This window comes from Pelophylax lessonae (assembly GCF_965119305.1).
Source record: "Pelophylax lessonae genome assembly, chromosome: 5".
Lineage (NCBI taxonomy): Eukaryota > Metazoa > Chordata > Amphibia > Anura > Ranidae > Pelophylax > Pelophylax lessonae.
The window spans coordinates 273,170,967-273,190,753 of NC_138772.1; the positions used below are offsets into that span (position 1 = coordinate 273,170,967).

General features: G+C 44.7%; 1 protein-coding gene across 1 annotated transcript in view; it reads right to left on the bottom strand.

Moving 5' to 3' along the window:
- Positions 1-19,787, bottom strand: part of MOCOS (molybdenum cofactor sulfurase) — a gene marked incomplete at its 5' end in the record, with an annotated part of 544,533 nt that overhangs the window by 62,095 nt on the left and 462,651 nt on the right. Inside the window, one exon of the mRNA XM_082258939.1 lies at positions 9,601-9,763. Coding sequence (XP_082115065.1) covers positions 9,601-9,763 — 163 coding nt within the window. The remainder of the gene's footprint in view (positions 1-9,600; positions 9,764-19,787) is intronic.

Below are 19,787 nucleotides of genomic sequence, written 5' to 3' on the forward strand. Positions count from 1 at the left end.
TAACTGTTTTTTTTCCCCAAACGCCCATCATTTTATTCTATAGGGCCTCTGCTAAAAAAGAAAAAAAAACTTGGGGGTTCTAAGTGATTTTCCAGCAAAAAAAAATTGGATTTTTGACTTACCGTAAAATCCTTTTCTCTTAAGCTCATTGACAGACGCAGACTTCTTGATTAATATCAGTAGGGATATACTGCCCCCTACAGGAGTAGGACACTAGGCAGAAAAAAAAGTTCTGGCCACACCTTATGGGCAGTCCCAGGGGGTATATCCTCTCTCTCCCTGCTACAGGATGTCAGTTATGTAACAAAGCAGTGTCAGAGAATTCAACCCAAACCAATTCAAAAATAGAGGGGCGGGTCCTGCGTCTGTCAATGAGCTTAAGAGAAAAGGATTTTACGGTAAGTCAAAAATCCAATTTTCTCTGTCGCTCATTGACAGACGCAGACTTCTTGATTAATATCAGTAGGGACGTCCCAAAGCAGTGCCACAAATAAGGGGTGGGATAACCGAAATAAAAATCCAATCCAGAAGGCCAAACCGGAGCCAACCAGAAGCATCAAGGACTCATCGAACAAAAGGATGAGACCCAACTGAAAAAACCAAAAACCCCCGAGGTAGACCAACGGTCCCCTCAAACAGCGGCCTGCAGAACCTTGAGGCCAAAAGAGGCATCCGCCGATGCCAGCACATCAACTTTATAAATTTTGTAAAGGTATGAACCGACGACCAGGTAGCCGCCTTGCAAACCTGAAGCACCGAAGCCTGATGGCGGAAGGCCCAGGAAGCACTAAGAGCCCGAGTAGAGTGTGCCTTAACAGGGAACGGAGGAACCCGACCCTTAATAGAATAAGCCTGCACCACCGTCTGTCTGATCCATCTGGAGATAGTCGCGGCAGACGCAGGCAACCCCTTTCTAGGGCCATCCGTGATCACAAAAAGTGAATCGGCCTTACGAAAAGAGTCAGTAGTAGCCAAGTACACCCTGATCGCCCGAACCACATCCAAGGAGTGTAACGCAAACTCCCGAGGATGACTGGGCTTAGGACACAGGGAAGGTAACACAATATCCTCATTCAAATGAAACTCTGAAACCACCTTAGGAAGGAAGGATGGATTCGGACGAAGAACCACCTTATCCCTATGAACCACCAGATATGGGGAATGACAGGACAATGCGGCCAATTCTGACACCCTGCGTGCAGAAGTGATAGCCACCAAAAAGGCCACCTTCTGGGATAAGGTAAGCAAGGGAATCTCCCTAATATTTTCAAAGGGAGGTTTCTGGAGAACCGACAACACCAAATTAAGATCCCAGGGTGGCAAGGGCGCACGCACCGGAGGAGCCAGGTGCCGCACCCCCTGGATGAAATTCCGCACCAAAGAATGAGTAGCCAGTGGCCTCTGGAAGAAGATCGCCAATGTGTAAGGTTCTGGCACTCTCAGTGCCTCCTATCACATTATTTCCGGGTGCTTTCCATCTACCTAGATAGATGAAGCACATATAGGTGTGTTTCCCTTTAAGACTGATGCTGTCATCACTGAGCGCCGGACTGGATGGCTATTTAGATCGCCAGCTCTCACTCACATGTGTTCGTTCAAACTGCTTTGTGCCTTGATGCTAACCTGTCTTGAAGCTCTCATGCTTGAAAGCATACCTCGCTGTCGGAACCACGCTGCGCTGATCCCTGTATCCCGCTACCGGATCATCCGCTCTTGCTGAACCTCTCCTCTGCTACATTGCTATTAGTGATAAGTACCCCACAGGGGAAACCTCTATAACCTTTATACTAAAGCTTACACTATCTAGCTCTGCATACTAAGGACTATTACTACATCTGCATTATCTAAGATTGCTAGCTCTTGAGCCTACTACCACCTGTTCTTGCCCTGGGTTGATCTCTCTTGTATGTCCACCTGCTACTCTGTCATCTGCTACCATACATGATTGCTAAACCTATCTGCATCCCATCTGCTACTATCTTACTTTCAAGAACATTTCCTTTCAAGTGTCTGTCATCTACCATCTCTACCCAACCTGTCTCTTCAGCCTATCAACACTGTGTTACTATATACATAAGTCACTCTAGGAAACATCTTATTGAGTGTGTGTATTTACTTGCTGAATTGAGATCCTCCACACATGATGAGTCATTGAGAGTTGGGAATGGTGTCTCAGCGTTTCTCTTACATGACTACTGAAGTAGAATATTTCTGCAGCTGAAAATCCACACCATACATAAAACGCAAGAGCGTTACACAATGCTGAGACCTGACCCTTGATAGTGCTCAAGGCCAGCTTCTGCTCAACCCCCCGTTGCAGAAAGAGCAATATCCGAGCCACCGAGTAAGAACGTGGAGGAAACCAGGGGATTCACACCACGCGATATAAGACTTCCATGTGCAATGATAGACTTTTCTGGAAGTCGCTTTCCTCGCTTTAATCAGAGTAGGAATTACTGAAGCAGACAAACCCCTGTCCTTCAGCACCTGGCTCTCAATAGCCAAGCCGTCAAAGCCAGTGATCGTAAAGCAGGATGGACGATCGGTCCCTGAGACAGCGGCTCTTCCCTGAGAGGAAGTCGCCAAGGAGCGTCTGCGACCAGCCTGACCTGAAGAGGCCATTTCCCTTGATCCAAGGTCTGACGGCTGAGAAAGTCCACCCGCCAATTTTCCATACCCAGAACGTGAACTGCAGACAGAGCCGGTGTAACGTGAGAATTACCTACCCCGTGAGAAAAACCTACCCTCGTCACTTCCGGCCAGAAACAGCTGAGCAGCGCAGCAGTGCGCATGCTCAGAGCCCCGGATACCTAATGGAAGAACAGAGGAGCTTACTAGTGCGCATGCGCACTAGTATGAAACGATCACGGTGTACCGTGAAATAAACCTACCGACGCGGCGGTTACATAAAACAGCTGTGCAGAAATACGAGTCATCTCCGCTCCTGTGCCTGTCACTTCCCTGCTCTCGGCAAGTAAATATAAAAGCGGCTCTCGGCTCCGTGATTTATGTATTCATACAGCCGCCGCCGCTTTTATATTTACTATCCGAGATGAGGGAAGTGACAGGCACAGGAGCGGAGATGACTCGTATTTCAGCACAGTTGTTTTAATGTAACCGCTGCGTTACATACAGTGCCGAGCACCGGAAGTGACGAGGGGTAGGTTTTTCTCACGGGTAGGTAATTCTCACGGAACACCGGAACGAACTGTTCTGCCCAAAACATGCTGGCCACTTCCACGGCCGCTAGAACACTCTTGGTGTCCCCTTGATGGTTGACATAGGCCACGGCCGTGGCATTGTCCGACTGAATCCGAACCAAGCAGCCCTGAAGATGCCTGGTCCGGTGAACCAGGCAAAACCTGATCGCTTTCAGTACCAACACATTTATCGATAACCTGGATATTTTCGGAGAAAAGGGCTTCCCCTGACTGAGCATCGGAGACCGAGGCCCCCAAACCAGAAACTACCTGGTCCGCTCGCTCAGCCGGATCCGATTGTCTAGGAAATCGAAATTCCAGTTCCATTTGGGAAGAATTTCCTTTTGGAGATTCCGCGTATGACACTGAGCCTGCGGAGACTCCGCACAAAAGAGGAGGTCGTCCAGGTAGCCCAGGACCGATATGCCCCGCTGCTGCAACAAAGCCAGGACTGGGGCCCAAATTTTGATGAAGACCTGGAAAGCAGAGGCGAGACCAAAGGGTAACGCCACAAACTGATAATGGTTTGCTCCTACCGCAAAGCGCAGAAACCGCTGGTGTCCTGCGTAAATGGGAACGTGAAGATAGGCACCCTCTATGGGGGCCATTTACATCCAGTGCTGCACTGCCCCCAACAGAGCCATTAGGCGATTCGGGGGCAGTCACATATTGGAAGGGAAGGACCGTACCGGTAGAAACGATCGCAACTCGATCTTGTGTTCCGACCGTATGACCTTGTGAACCCATTTGTCTTGAATACTGTAGAGCCACGGGTCCGGGAAATGGCGAAGACACCCCCCACCCTTGATCTGGGTGGGGGCGCACCTTCAGGCTGAAGCGGTCTTATCCTCAGGTCTGGAAGGACCGGATTTTTGCTTACCAGACCAGGGTCTCTTGAAAGCCCCCGGGAGGACTTTGCCTTATCGCCCGCCCCGGAGGAGCGAAAAAACTTCTTGCGAGCTGTAAAGGAAGGTCCCTGTCTACGAAGAGGTTCCTTACCTTTATTAGCCTGTGGTAGAAAGGTGCTCTTGCCCCCAGCGAGATCCTTAATAATCTCATCCAAGGTAGCACCAAGCAGGCGATCCCCCTGAAAAGTCAAGTCTCTTTTGGAAGCCTGATCCGCCGACCAGCACTTTAACCATAGCATGCGCCGGAGGACCACCGCCGAGGTTGACACACGTCCCAGCAATGGGGCAGCGTCCAGTGCGGCGTCACAAACATATTGTAGCCCCTGCACTATTTGCTCCAGCAAATCCGGAATGGCAGTAGGGAGACTTCTCCCCTCCGGGTCATGGCGTAATAGCTTGGCCCATTCCGTCAATGTCTGTGAAACCAGAGCAATGGTAAACACTGGCCTTAGGGCCGATCCTGCCAGGGAGAATATGGAACGGGACACAGATTCCGCCCTGCGGTCAACTGGATCCCGAAAGGACGGGGAATCCTCCACCGGGATAACTGTGGCTTTATTTAGTCTGGAAACCGGTGGATCCACCACAGGTGGCAGCGTCCATTTTTTAAGGAGGGACTCTTCAAACGGGTAGCGCCTAGCAATCCGTCTAGGCATCCCAGGGGGTCGTTTTGGATGAGCCCACTCGTCTTTAATAATATCATCAAAGCATTTGGGAAAGGGAAACACCTTTTCCACCTTAGAGGGCTTGCAAGTGCCAAAGGCAACTTCCATCTGAACTGCCTCCACTGGTGCAACCTCCAGTTTTAGGGTCTCCCGGACTGACATAATCAGTGCGTCCACCAGTGCTTTGTCCTGCGCTATGGCAGAGGCAGGAAGATCATCCTCAATGTCAGAGGGACGCGGGACATCAACCCTAAAGGAGGAACCCGCGGCAGCAGCGACCGGCTCAGGATCAGAGTCTGAGGTATCGGACAAGACAGGGGTGGGCGGGGGTCGTTTTTTAGCCCCCCGTCCCTGACAGGCCACCTCCACCCGGGACACAAATGACTCCAGGACCGCTGAAAGCGAATCAATGGTGAGTGGAGAATCGGAGGGCCCTGCGGCCACCTCGAGGGGATCAGATGGGGACTCATGTGCAGCAGGGTCCATGGCAATGCCAGGGAAACCTGTCAGCAAAAAATGACAAAATTAAAAAAAAAAAACTTTTTTTTTTTTTTTAAAAGAATCCCCCAGCGCTAAAGCGCCCCCAGTGGTCACGTGCTCGAGACCCCCACAGAGAGAGAGAAGAGAGACCCCCAAAAGGCTCACCACTTGATGCACCAGAGTTCAAACCAGGACTGCTCTCAGCGCTGTCTATCTGACAGGAAGTCTTTGTGGAGTGATTTTCCCGGGTCTAGGGAGGGGCCACGCCCTTGGTGATTACTACAGCTGCTCAGCTCTCAAGCAGGACGAGCTGGGTGTACCAAGATAGCCGTCTCCATGCAGAGCACATGTAGGCTATAACAAAATGGCGGCCCGTGCGGTCTGCGGAAAAATGGCGGCCCCGTGCGGTCCGCAGTGCCAAAAAGGGGACCCCCGCGTGCCTACCCACGGATCGATCGGTGGATGGACCTGAAGGCACAGGTAGTAACCCCCCCGCACGATCGTTTAGGGCAACACCGGCGGCGCACCCCACTGTCCCCATATGCGGTCTGTATCCCAGATTGAAGGAGGGGGCAGATAGGTGGGGGGTGCATAACAGGACAGAGGGGAACCCAGGATCATGAGGGTCCGACCATCCCAGGGAGGGGCCCGCGTCCACCCCAAAACCCGTCAGAGGGAGAGGGGGAACATTCTACTCACCATACCGGAATAGGCGGGCGCCAACTCCTGACAGAACCCCTCTCCACCGAGGTGGGGGGGCTGTCGGCCAACACGGACGCCGCGACTCAGATTCAGACTGGTCGTAGGCGACCTGGCGAGACGTTTAACTCGCGGGGTCAGTCCCCGTCCAGCGGGACTGTGTCACAGCCGACCCAGCGCGGGGCTAGGGCCTGCACGCGCTCGTAGGCTGGCTGGGGTGACCACTGGATCTCAACATCCAGCCCGTCGCCCAGATCCGGCATAATTGCTTGAAGATCTCACAGGAACAACTGGAGAGAAAAGCTTTATCTAAAAAAAGCTTGCCAGGACCAGAGATCCCAGCAAGGAACTTAGGTCCTTACTCCTGACTAGGCAGAAAAAAACTGACATCCTGTAGCAGGGAGAGAGAGGATATAACCCCTGGGACTGCCCATAAGGTGTGGCCAGAACTTTTTTTCCTGCCTAGTGTCCTACTCCTGTAGGGGGCAGTATATCCCTACTGATATTAATCAAGAAGTCTGCGTCTGTCAATGAGCGACAGAGAAAGTAAATCGTTACATGTTGGAGCGAAGTGTCAGAATTGGCCCGGATACTAAGTGGTTAATTACCAAAAATTTTACTAACCATTGTTTTGAGATACCATTGCCGTATAACTTATAACTGTATTGCAATATCCACATTGCACTTCTGGTGTTTCAGATACCTTGCCTTGTGATTTTCTTGCATTCAAGAAATTAAAAAAATAAATAAAAATATGTACTGTGTGTGTGTGTATATATATATATATATATATATATATATATATATATATATATATATATATATATAGCACTGCCCCCTTGAGGACTTGCTGCATATTACACTTTCAGGTCCCCCTGGGTTACCGTTAGCAACTGCAGCAAGCACATTTAACTCTTTACTCTCTGGCTCAGTCAATAAACAGTCTAGGGGATGTAGTTGTTTTTGTGGTTTTATTTAAACTAGGGATGGGAGAAGGGAAGATTGGGATACTCCAACTTGAACTATTCACAATAGATGAGGACTCCTGTCTGAAGGCTGCTGATTCACCTTGCCACTTAGATGAATTTAGGATTACTTGCTAGAATGAATTATCTTCGGGATACACTCCTAGTACCCCCTTTCACTCCACCTGCTGACACCCGTCCTCCGACTATCCTACACAGGGGTGGCCCCCCTCAGGCCAGGCCCCTATATAATCTCTTGTACTCACGATACTGTTTTTCGAGGGTCTCCAGTGTCTCAACCCCTCCAGTCAGCTTTCATGGATCTCTGGGTTAAGCTCCTTCCTTCCTGGTCCCCAGGCTGACTGCCTGTGACAGCGTGCCACAGCTACAGAGGAGGAGACAACTGTCACCCTCCCTCCGGGACTCTGCTCCCCAGCCAAAGACCCCGCAGCACATTTGCTCCTGGCTTTTATACCACACCCCACAATGCACCGAGACAAGCAGTCTGTGCCAGTCAATGGGGCTGTATCAAAGCCTGTGTACCCATTGGTCTGGTATGCCTCCCTATTGGACCAGTGTGAAACACTCCCCTAGACAGAATGAATCACACACTGAGCACTATGAGCAGACCTAACTCACAGATCCTGCCCTCTGTTTAAGCAGAAAGCAATATAGAATTTGCCTACTGCTCCTCTGATAGGCAGACAGAGCCAAAACTATTCTCACTCTCTAGCACCTACCTAGGAGGGTGCTACATTTTATATATTTATATATATATATATATATATATATATATATATATATATATATATACACACACACACACACAGTATCTTACAAAAGTGAGTACACTCCTCACAGTTTTGTAAATATTTTAATATATCTTTTCATGTGACAACTCTGAAGAAATGACAGTAAGTAGTAAGTTTACAGCTTGTATACCAGTGTAAATTTGCTGTCTCCTCAAAATATCTCAACACAGCCATTAATGTCTAAACCGCTGGCAACAAAAGTGAGTACACCCCTAAGTCAAAATGTCCAAATTGGGCCCAAAGTGTCAATATTTTGTATGGTCACCAATTTTTTCCAGCACTGCCTTAACCCTCTTGGGCATGGGGTTCACCAGAGCTTCACAGGTTGCCACTGGAGTCCTCTTCCATTCCTCCATAACAACATCACAGGGCTGGTGGATGTTTGAGACCTTCCACTCTTCTTCCTTCCATTTGAGGATGCCCCACAGATGCTCAATAGGGTTTAGGTCTGGAGACATGCTTGGCCAGTCCATCACCTTTGCCCTCAGGCAGTGATCGTCTTGGAAGTGTGTTTCGGGTCATTAACACTAAATAGTGATAACACCAATTTTAATACACCTGCTCTCAGTAGTGCGCACTCACTACTTTACATTGTAGCAAAGTGTCATTTCATTAGTGTTGTCACATGAAAAGATATAATACAATATTTACAAAAATGTGAGGGATGTACTCACTTTTTTGAGATACTATATAGTTAAAGTGCATTTCTAGGAAAAATGCACTTTCTATTTTGACAGAGGGGGGAAAGGTTAGACCCCCCTGTTAGATGAATATTGCTGCTTGTGTCCCCAATTTGAATATTCACCCCTTGAATTTGTAATGGTGAGCATTGTCACTGAAAACAGAAAGTGGGAGTATCCAACATCTTAGCATCGTCCAAAGAACAAAACGTGAGGGAAAATCTTCTACTGGGAACACTTGTCCAAGAAACAACAATCTAAAAGGGGAATTTTGGGAGATTTTTGCTAACTTCATGTTGTAGCTTTGGGACATGATCAGAATGGAACTTTTCCCAATGGTACATGGAAACCAAGGGTTTTAAGTCTTCCCTATTCTGTTGTAAGCTAAAAATATGTTTTGGCTATACGTACACTTTAAAGGACAGGTTCACCTTTTGAACAGGTTACACCTGTATTTGGGGTGTAACATGTAACATGCTCAAGCAGAACCGTCTCCCCCTATTCTCCCCCATTTCCCAAGATACCACACAGGGGTTCCTCTTCACAGCAGTCTCTGTCAAATTTGAAATTGGACTCCACAGGGATCTCAGGATGAATATACTACAAGTTTCATCTGTGACCATGGCAGACAGACTTGTAGTTTCAATAGATTGTGAGTGGGCTGATCAGCATGCTCATAGTCTATTCACAATACCTACAGCTCTGAAACTGACAGTCTGTACATAGGTATGGCACAGAGCTGTAGGAAGTGTGCAGGAGCCTGACATTGCACCTGCCTTCCACTGATTGTGGGTGCAATGCTCTGCAGGCCCCTGTAAAAAAAATAACAAATGCACTATTTTTTTCAGAAATGTGAACATATCCTTTACACAAATATGCTGTAAACGAGTTACAGAACAGTGGCAGCATTCCTTATCACCATATTTATTCCAGGTCAAAGACTCAAAGCATTAAAGCCAAAGTATTAGCATGGAAGCCAGGTAACTTACAATCTCTAAGTCAGCAATGGAAGCTCCCATACCTTTCTCATGACAGAGACATTTTTAAAAAACAAGACAAAGCCATATCACAAGAGCATATCAGCAAAACAGCAGAGGAATAGATTGTCTTATTTGGTAACTAGGGAATATTCATTATGTTCAAATTATAATGTGGGTGGGAAAATGCAGTTTGATACATGACTCATTTTACCGTATGCATGAATTATCATGATGTTCTGAACCAGATCAATTGAAGGACGGATAAGACACAATTTTGGCTCTTGCTTTTGACTGAGACATACTCCATTTTCATTTACAACCATCCAGTTCCGATCAAATAGTAGACCCTGTTCTACCACAGGCCACTGGGAAACCTGACAAAAGAAAATTAAATAATAATAAAAAGGATGCAATTATTTTTATTCAAAAAATGATTAATAACTATCTCTACATGCCACAACTATGCCACAACTATGTATGCAAACAGCTTAAAAAAATCCTTTAGGTTAATTGTCACTCAATGGTCCTGTTGCTGGGAACATGCTAGCAACAGGGCCACTAAAAGACTGCTTATGTGTTTCTACTGAGTCTCTACCTTGCTGCCCCCTTTATTACAAACAAAAACTGGAAAAACTGAACCAAAGTGCTCTAAAAGGTGAATCCAAATGGAAACAACTGCACTCAGTATTGTCTGACCACAAAACAAAAATTAACATTCATGAAAAAAAAAAAAAACGGTGTTGCAGTGTCTCTTTAAATCACCTATTTGCGTTTGATTTACTAAAGGCAAATAGTCTGTGGACTGCAAGTGTAGTTGTTCTAGATGTGAGGGGAACATGCAAGGAAAGAAAAACTGCATTTTTGCTTGCAAATGATTGGATGATGGAAATCAGCAGAGCTTTCCCTTATTTCAGAGCTTCCCCTTGATCTAGCGTGACTGCACTTGCAGTACACAGTATATTTGCCTTGTAAATCAACCTCAATGTGATATAGTGACACAATTAAATGGATTGTAAACGATCACCTTGTAAAACAACCAATTCAGTTTAAAATAGAAATGAAAGGCAAAACATTTGTGTGTAGATATAAAAAACATTATAATGACCCTTTTTTGCCATTTTTATAGGTGATCACATTCCCTCTGTCCTCAGCTGCATAGGAGCTGGGGGGAGGAGAAGCAACTGTACACTGAGCTTCCCAGTGAATGGCTGTGCAGGGGAGGCATATCAGGACAAGACTGATCATTGGAGGAGAGCACACTGAGTTCCCAGAACAGCTAGAGAACTGACCACGCTGTGTTCTCCTGCTTAGTGTGGTCCTGCTTAGTGTGGTCCATTTTTAATAGAAGAGCAGAGAAACTGGCAAGAACACCAGGGATTTCACATAAAGCAAGTAATACAAAGAGAACAGGATACTTTTTTTTATACAAGTGCATGGTGCAGGCACATATCAGGAATATGAAATGTTGAGGTAACAAACACTTTAATAAGTGCTGTTATGAAACTACTGCACACTCTTGTTATAGCGAATTAGTTAACAATATCGATAATAAGAAGAAAAAAAAACTATCCATGTAAATAAAACAATCGTGCATCTGTGAACTTCATGCAAAGGTGTTTGCAAAGTTGTAGGCCAAGCACAGGCAATTCCATTATTTCAGAGTCTAGTAGTAGGAAAAACAAAATGAAAATCTGTAGATAAGCACAACTGAAAGAATAGTAACATTGGGATGGATTTTTAGATTTCCATAATCATGATTGTATAGTGTGTTGGCACTTGACATTTTGTTATGTAACTTTGCTGAAGCTTACTAATATATTTGTTGATGAACCATTGAAATGTAAAGCACACTTCTAACTGTACATAAATGCAGTATATAGAGACACATTCAGTCTGTCTATTTAATTGGGTTTTTTTTGGCGGCACTGAGGCACAACAAAATCTCTTCTACTTATATTAAATTATGTCGAAATTAAGTTTTCTCATTTTTAAAAAACCTTGCAAGATATAGTTATCAGTATTAGTAAATTTTAAATTTTTTTTCCAGTTTAAACCCCTGAGGCCTCTATTCCTCCCATCATGATGAAAGACTGTATAATATCCAAGGATTATCTATAACTAAAAAGATAAGGTGCATTTAACCAATGCCAGTTTAAGCCTGATTTAAAAATATTTTATTAACTTCAATGAATCCTTAAAATAAAGCATCAAACTAACTTCTACAATTTTATTGCATGAGGCAAAACATCAATGTGTGTAAACCCAGCAAAATTTCAAGTCAACTATCAGGCTATAAAATAAGTAATATTGAACAACCAAGCACATACAAACTGCAATAAGGAAGAATGCTATGGAGAGTGCTAAAGAAGCTCTTTGTAATACTCTTTATGCAAAAACCTAAATCTTCTTCAGATATTAAGTCCCACTTTTTAAGAAAAGAAAAAAAAGCAGTTTAAGTGATTTGATTAATAGCTGAGGACGGATAAGGCCCCTAGAGTGTTGTGTGTCCAATATGTCAGAGTGAATCTGCTCACTAAATGCATACTCATATTACATTTGCATATCATGTTACCTTATTCATTTTTTTTAAATAAATGCTTAAAATGCTAATACAATATGTCAGAATAAAGAGAATGTGAATGTTGGTGACATCATTGTCCCAATATTGACAATGGCCATACTTGGACCATTATGTCCCCAGCACCCCTACCGCTTTGTTTAATTTTAGCTCTCAACTGGGGAATCTTCTGGCCAGTGGCTGGAGATTAAACTTCTTTGCTATGATGCTGTTGGCTGCACAGTGTCTTAGCTAGCAATGGGCTGAAAATGCACTGAAAATGGAGTATCTGCAGTAGGACACCCCTACCTCCATGGTGCCCCCCTTTATGTGAGAGATTCATGTACCTGCTCCCTGCAACAACAGTTGTCATGTGGTGGAGCAATTAAATTTTTTAGAGTGTCCAGGACACCCTTTATGCCTTTTCTGCAGTAGGACACCCCTACCTCCGTGGTGCTTCCCTCCATGTGAGAGATTCATGTACCTAATCCCTGCAACAACAGTCGCCATGTGGTGGAGCAATGAATTTCCTTAGAGTGTCCGGGACACCCTTTATGAGTTTCTGCAGTAGGACACCCCTAACTCCGTGGTGCCCCCTCCATGTAAGAGATTCGTGTACCTAATCCCTGCAACAACAGTTGTCATGTGGTGGAGCAATGAAATTCTTTAGAGTGTTCAGGACACCCTTTATAAATTTCTACAGTAGGACACCCCTACCTCCGTGGTGCCCCCCTCCATGTGAGCGATTCATGTACCTGCTCCCTGCAACAACAGTTGTCATGTGGTGGAGCAATTACATTCTTTAGAGTATCCAGGACACCCTTTATGAATTTTCTGCAGTAGAACACCCCTTCCTCCGTGGTGCCCCCTCCATGTAAGAGATTCATGTACCTGCTCCCTGCAACAACAGTTGTCATGTGGTGGAGCAATGAAATTCTTTAGAGTATCCAGGACACCCTTTATGAATTTTCTGCAGTAGAACACCCCTTCCTCCGTGGTGCCCCCTCCATGTAAGAGATTCATGTACCTGCTCCCTGCAACAACAGTTGCCATGTGGTGGAGCAATGCAATTATTTAGAGTGTCCAGGACACCCTGTATGAATTTCTCCAGTGCCTTTCTAATGAAAAAAGTAAATTACAATTCAGACGAAGAATAGAAGCATACCGTATAAGGCCTCATGTACACGGGGCGTTTGAAAAAAAACAAGCTGCAAAGCCAGTTCTTACGTCAGGAAAAAGCAGCTGTAAAAAACACGCTTTTAGAAGCGTTTGGCATTGGCTTTTAGCCACGTTTAGCAGTGCTAGCGTTCTGCCCTCTTCTATTTTCCACTCTCAAATCCAACTACTACAGCTTAAAAATACTTGACGTGGCTTAACGCTGTATACAGCATTTAGGCGCGACAGGCGTTTTTAAAGCCTAACACTGCTGCTCCAGAAAGCACTGGCCCTGGGGTTTTTTACAGCTTGAAAAGGCCTATGAAACTTACAGCTCCTAAAAGCCTGTGTGGGCATGAGGCCATAGAATAACATAAAGGGGCCTTTTTAAGCTGCAAAAAAAAATAAAAAATGTCTGACGCTCCTAAAAGCAGCTGTAAAAATGTATGTCTATGTGTTTTTAGCTCTTTCTTGGTTAAATTAATTTATTTGCTTTTTTGTGTTTTTAAGTGCTAGTCCTAAAAACAAAAAAAGAAATGTTTCCTTTTTCAACAGCTAGGTTTATGAAATGACTTGCCTGTCTCTCTTGTGTTTGGTGACACAGATATTTTGCATTGGTATAATTAGGAATAATTCTCAGTGGGTTGTAGAGCTGAAATCACTTGGGAATGATGCTTTGCATCTCATACTGTGGATGCTGCTGTCAGAATGTTCTTTTTCTCATTTTCGTAAAGCTGCCAAATCTTGTAGGTTATTACTAAACCTTTCTTAATGTAGCATCACTTTTCATAAAGGAGAATGGAAAATGAAGCCATCGTCTTCCAATTGTAACTCTCATAAGGGATATTCAATTTAAGATTACGGCTGCTTGCTAAATTGACAGAAAGGCAACATTCATTGAAGTAAAAGCACTTTTAGCTACAGGGTTATGTTAATTTGAATAGAAAGCCTACGTATGTATGTGTGTATATATATATATATATATATATATATATATACACACACACACATATATATATATATATATATATATATATATATATATATATATATATACTGTATACAGGGCTCAAAATTCCAAGTCCTGAGCTACTAGCCACCAGTTGCCCCACCCAAACCCTATTCTGCCCCACCCCTAAACACACTGCGGACAGACTACAGGGGTTGGTCAAAGACTGCAGACATACTACAGGGGATGGTTAGAGACTGCAAACAGACTACAGGGGATGGTCAGAGACTGCAGACATACTACAAGGGATGGTTAGAGATTGCAGACCTACTACAGGAGATGGTCAGAGACACTGCAGAAATACTACAGGAGATGGTCAGAGACTGCTGCCATACTACAGGGGATAGTCAGAAACTGCAGAAATACTACAGGAGACAGTCAGAGACTGCAGAAATACTATAGGAGATGGTCAGAGAGAATGAAAAATACTACAGGAAATGGTCAGAGACTGCAGAAATACTACAGGAGAAGGTCAGAGACTGTAGAAATCATACAGGAGATGGTCACAAACTGCAGAAATACAAAAGGAGATGGTCAGAGAGACTGCATGCAAGCTACAGGAGATGACCAGAGTCTGCAGACAGACTAGGGGAGATTGTCAGAGACTGCAGAAATACAACAGGAGACAATCAGAGACTGCAGAAATAATACAAGAGACGGTCAGAACTGCAGAAATACTACAGGAGATGGTCAGACACTTCAGATGTACTACAGGAGATAATCAGACCGCATAAATACTACAGTAGATGGTCAGAGAGACTGCATAAATACTACAGGAGATGGTCAGAGACTGCAGACATACTACAGGGAATAGTCAGAAAAAGCAGAAATACTACAGGAGACAGTAAGAGACTGCAGAAATACTATAGGAGATGGTCAGAGAGACTGAAAAATATTTTCAGAAATACTACCTGTACCTCGAGCCACACCAGAGAGACAGCGGGAGATTAGGGAAGTTAACAAGTGGCTGAGGAGCTGGTGTAGTAAGGAGAGAGAACCGGGCCGACTTCTCAGTCGACTACCGGATCTTTAGTAGGGACGGATTGCATCTAAATGGGGAGGGTGCAACCGTACTGGGTGAGAAGATGGCCAACAAGTTAGAGGGGCTTTTAAAGTAGCTGATGGGGGGGGGGGGGAAGGATACAGATGTACAAGGTTCAGCGGGCACAAATGGGGACATTAGCGGTTCAGATTTCCTAAATCCAAGGTGGGTATGGGGAAAAATCGCAAGAGCAGCCTAAAAACAACATCAAACGAGGATGTAGTATGCAACCGGACAAAATTATGAGGTTTGTATACCAATGCCAGAAGCCTGGCCAATAAGATGGGAAAGCTGGAGCTGCTGATGTATGAGGAGGACTTAGATTTTGTGGGGATTACAGAGACTTGGTTTGACAGCTCTCATGATTGGCTGGCGACCATTCAGGGGTATTCCCTTTATCGCAGAGATAGAGAAGGTAAAAAAGGGGGAGGGGTATGTCTGTATATTAAGAACAGTGTACAGGTAAATATGAGGGATGATATTAATAATGGAGCTATGGATGAGGTAGAATCCCTATGGGTAGAACTTCAAAGGGAAGGCACTATGGGAAAAGTAATATTGGGCGTATGCTATAGACCCCCCCAACCAGAGGGAGGAGGGGGAGGCGGACCTCCTTTCACAGGTTGGATTGGCAGCAAGGATGGGAAATGTCATTATAATGGGGGACTTCAATTATCCAGATATAGACTGGGCAGAAGGAACCGCACATTCATCCAAGGCTCGGCATTTCCTAAATGTTTTGCAGGGCAATTTCATGGGTCAGATGGTGAACGCACCGACAAGAAACAATGCGGTACTAGACCTACTGATTACCAACATTACAGACCTGCTCACGGATATAGAAATACGGGGCAACTTAGGAAATATTGACCATAGGTCAATTCGTTTTAGTATTAATCATGATAATAGGAAACACAAGGGTAATATAAGGACACTGAATTTCAAAAGAGCCAATTTCCCAAAACTGCTCTCTTTCCTAGAAAATATCAAATGGCATAGAACCCTGGGAACAAAGAACACAGAGGAAAAATGGGAGTGCTTCAAGAGCATACTAAACAAAGGGATTGGCCAGTGCATTCCAAAGGGGAATAAATTTAAAAGAGCAAAAGTAAATCCTGGGTGGCTAAACTCCAACATAAAAATGCATATTAATACTAAAGAAAAGGCCTTAAAAAAATACAAGGCTGAGGGGTCATTGGCAGCATTCAAGCATTACAAAGAGTGCAATAAGAAATGTAAAGGCAAAATCCTAAAGGAGATGGTCAGAGACTGCATAAATATTACAGGAGATGGTCAAAAACTGCAGAAATACAAAAGGAGATGGTCAGAGAGACTGCATGCAAGCTACAGGAGATGATCAGAGTCTGCAGACAGACTAGAGGAGATTGTCAGAGACTGCAGACATAATACAGGAGATAGTCAGAGACTGCAGGAGTAATACAGGAGACAGTCAGAGACTGCAGAAATAATACAAGAGACGGTCAGAACTGCAGAAATACTACAGGAGATGGTCAGAGACTTCAGATGTACTACAGGAGATTATCTGACTGCATAAATACTACAGTAGATGGTCAGAGAAACTGCATAAATACTACAGGAGATGGTCAGAGACTGCAGACATACTACAGGGGATAGTCAGAAACTGCAGAAATACTACAGGAGACAGTCAAAGACTGCAGAAATACTATAGGAGTTGGTCAGAGACTGCAGAAATAATACAGGAGATGATCAAAAACTGCAGAAATAGAACAGGAGATGGTCAGAGAGACTGTATACAAGCTACAGGCTACAGATGATCAGAGTCTGCAGACAGACTAGAGGAGATTGTCACTGACTGCAGAAATACTACAGGAGACGGTCAGAGACTGCAGAAACTGTACAAGAGATGGTCAGAACTCCAGAAATACTACAGGAGATGGTCAGAGACTTCAGACGTACTACAGGAGATGATCAGACTGCATAAATACTACAGGAGATGGTCAGAGAGACTGTATACAAGCTACAGGCTACAGATGATCAGAGTCTGCAGACAGACTAGAGGAGATTGTCACTGACTGCAGAAATACTACAGGAGACGGTCAGAGACTGCAGAAATTGTACAAGAGATGGTCAGAACTCCAGAAATACTACAGGAGATGGTCAGAGACTTCAGACGTACTACAGGAGATGATCAGACTGCATAAATACTACAGGAGATGGTCAGAGAGACAGCAGACAGGCTACAGGAGATGATCAGAGACTGTGTACAGACTAGAGAAGATGTCAGAGACTGCAGATTTATTACAGGAGATGGTCAGAGACTGCAGAAATACTACAGGAGACGGTCAGGGACTGCAGATGGGCTACAGGAGATGATCAGAGACTGCAGACAGACTAGAAGAGATGGTCAGAGACTGCAGACAGAGTAGAGGAGATGGTTAGAAACTGCAGAAATACAACAGGAGACTGTCAGAGACTGCAGACATAATACAGGAGATGGTCAGAGGGACTGCAGAATTACTACAGGAGATGGTCAAGGAAAATGCAGATACACTAAAGGAGATGGTCAGAGACTGCAGACATACTATAGGAGACAGTCAGACTGCAGACATAATACAGGAGACAGTCAGAGACTGCAGAAATCCTACAGGAGATGGTCAGAGAGACTGCAGAATTATTACATGAGATGGTTAATGAGAATGCTGATATACTAAAGGAGATGGTCAGAGACTGCAGACATACTACAGGAGACAGTCAGACTGCAGACATAATACAGGAGATGGTCAGAGACTGCAGGGATACTACAGGAGATAGCCAGGGACTGCATACAGGCTATATGAGATGACCAGAGACTGCAGACAGACTAGTGGAGATGGTCCGAGACTGCAGAAATACTACAGGAAATGGTCATAAACTGCAGACATAGTACAGGAAATGGTCAGAGACTGCAGAAATACTACAGGAGATGGTCAGAGACTGCAGACATAACACAGGAGACTACAGAAATACTACAGGATTTGGTCAGAGAGACTACAGAAATACTACAGGAGATGGCCAGAGACTGCAGAAATACTGCAGGAGACAAATCAGAGACTGCAGACATAACACAGGAGACTACAGAAATACTACAGGAGATGGTTAGAGACTGCAGACATAATACAGGAGACGGTCAGAGACCACAGAAATACTATAGGAGATGGTCAGAGACTGCAGAAATACTACAGGAGATGGTCAGAGACTGCAGAAGTACTACAGGAGATGGTCAGAGACTGCAGAAGTACTACAGGAGACAGTCAGAAAGACTGCAGAAATACAATAGGAGATGGTCAGAGAGACTGCAGAAATACTACAGGAGATGGTCAGATACTGCAGAAGTACTACAGGAGATGGTCAAAGACTGCAGAAATACTACAGGAGATGGTCCGAGACTGCAGACGTACTACAGGAGATAGTCAGAGACTGCAGAAATACTACAGGAGATGGTCAGAGAGACTGCAGAAATACTACAGGAGATGGTCAGAGAGACTACAGAAATACTACAGGAGATGGCCAGAGACTGCAGAAATACTACAGGGGATGGTCAGAGAGACTGCAGAAATACTACAGGAGACAGTCAGAGAGACTACAGAAATACTACAGAAGATGGTCAGAGACTGCAGAAATACTACAGGAGATGGTCAGAAAGACTGCAGAAATACTACAGGAGACGGTCAGAGAGACTACAGAAATACTGTACTGCAGGAAATTGTCAGAGATCCGGAAGCTCGTAGGTCCCCTCAAACTCCCTGCCAATCAGCTCAGCAGTGTTCTAGTCCAGGCAGCAAGTCCTCTCCCAGCCCCTTCTGTTGTCAGCAGAAAGCCAAGAAGTGCAGCACTTGAGGGGGTGGCGGATCAGCTCTGAAGGAGAAAGTTACATCTTCCTCCTCTGAATGCTGAGTCCTCCAAACACCTGATTGGTTGTTAGGATGCTAGGCGGGTCTAGCAAACAATCATTTTGAAAGGCGGGACTTGGGAGACTGGTGAATATACAGGGAGAAGCCAGTAGTTCCACCACTGGCACAAGTTTAAGTGACAGCTGCTTTGGGCCCTGCATTAGAGACCGCCCTGACCAGGCGCCTCTTCTCCTCCCCCAACAGGATCCTTGCTGCCGTTGCTTCTGCCTGCTCCACTTGTCCTCAGCTCATTTCCACTCGCCTAATGCTAGCAGGCGAGTAGAAATTTTGAGGGCTGCTGTGTATATATATATATAATGTATGTATAAATATATATATATATATATACATATATACACACATACATATACACATATATATATATATATATATATATATATACACACATACATATACACATATATATATATATATATATATACATACACTGTAAAGTTTGGGGGTTGTTCAGCAAGTGTAGTGGTCACTAGTGTGTATGATCCATGGCAATCATACTGTTTGAGGGCTTGTTGGCCCACTTTTATTAAAAGAAAGAAATGTTCAACACAGAATCATTGCCCACACAAGGGTTTCCACCATCAACAAAGTAAAGTCATATTCAGCCTCCTGGCTCTCTTTAGCAGCACCGCTGCTCAGGCTTTGTGCCCTTAGTCCTTCTGACTTTGTAAAAGAGTGTCCTTGTACGAAGGCTGTACCTCTGTCA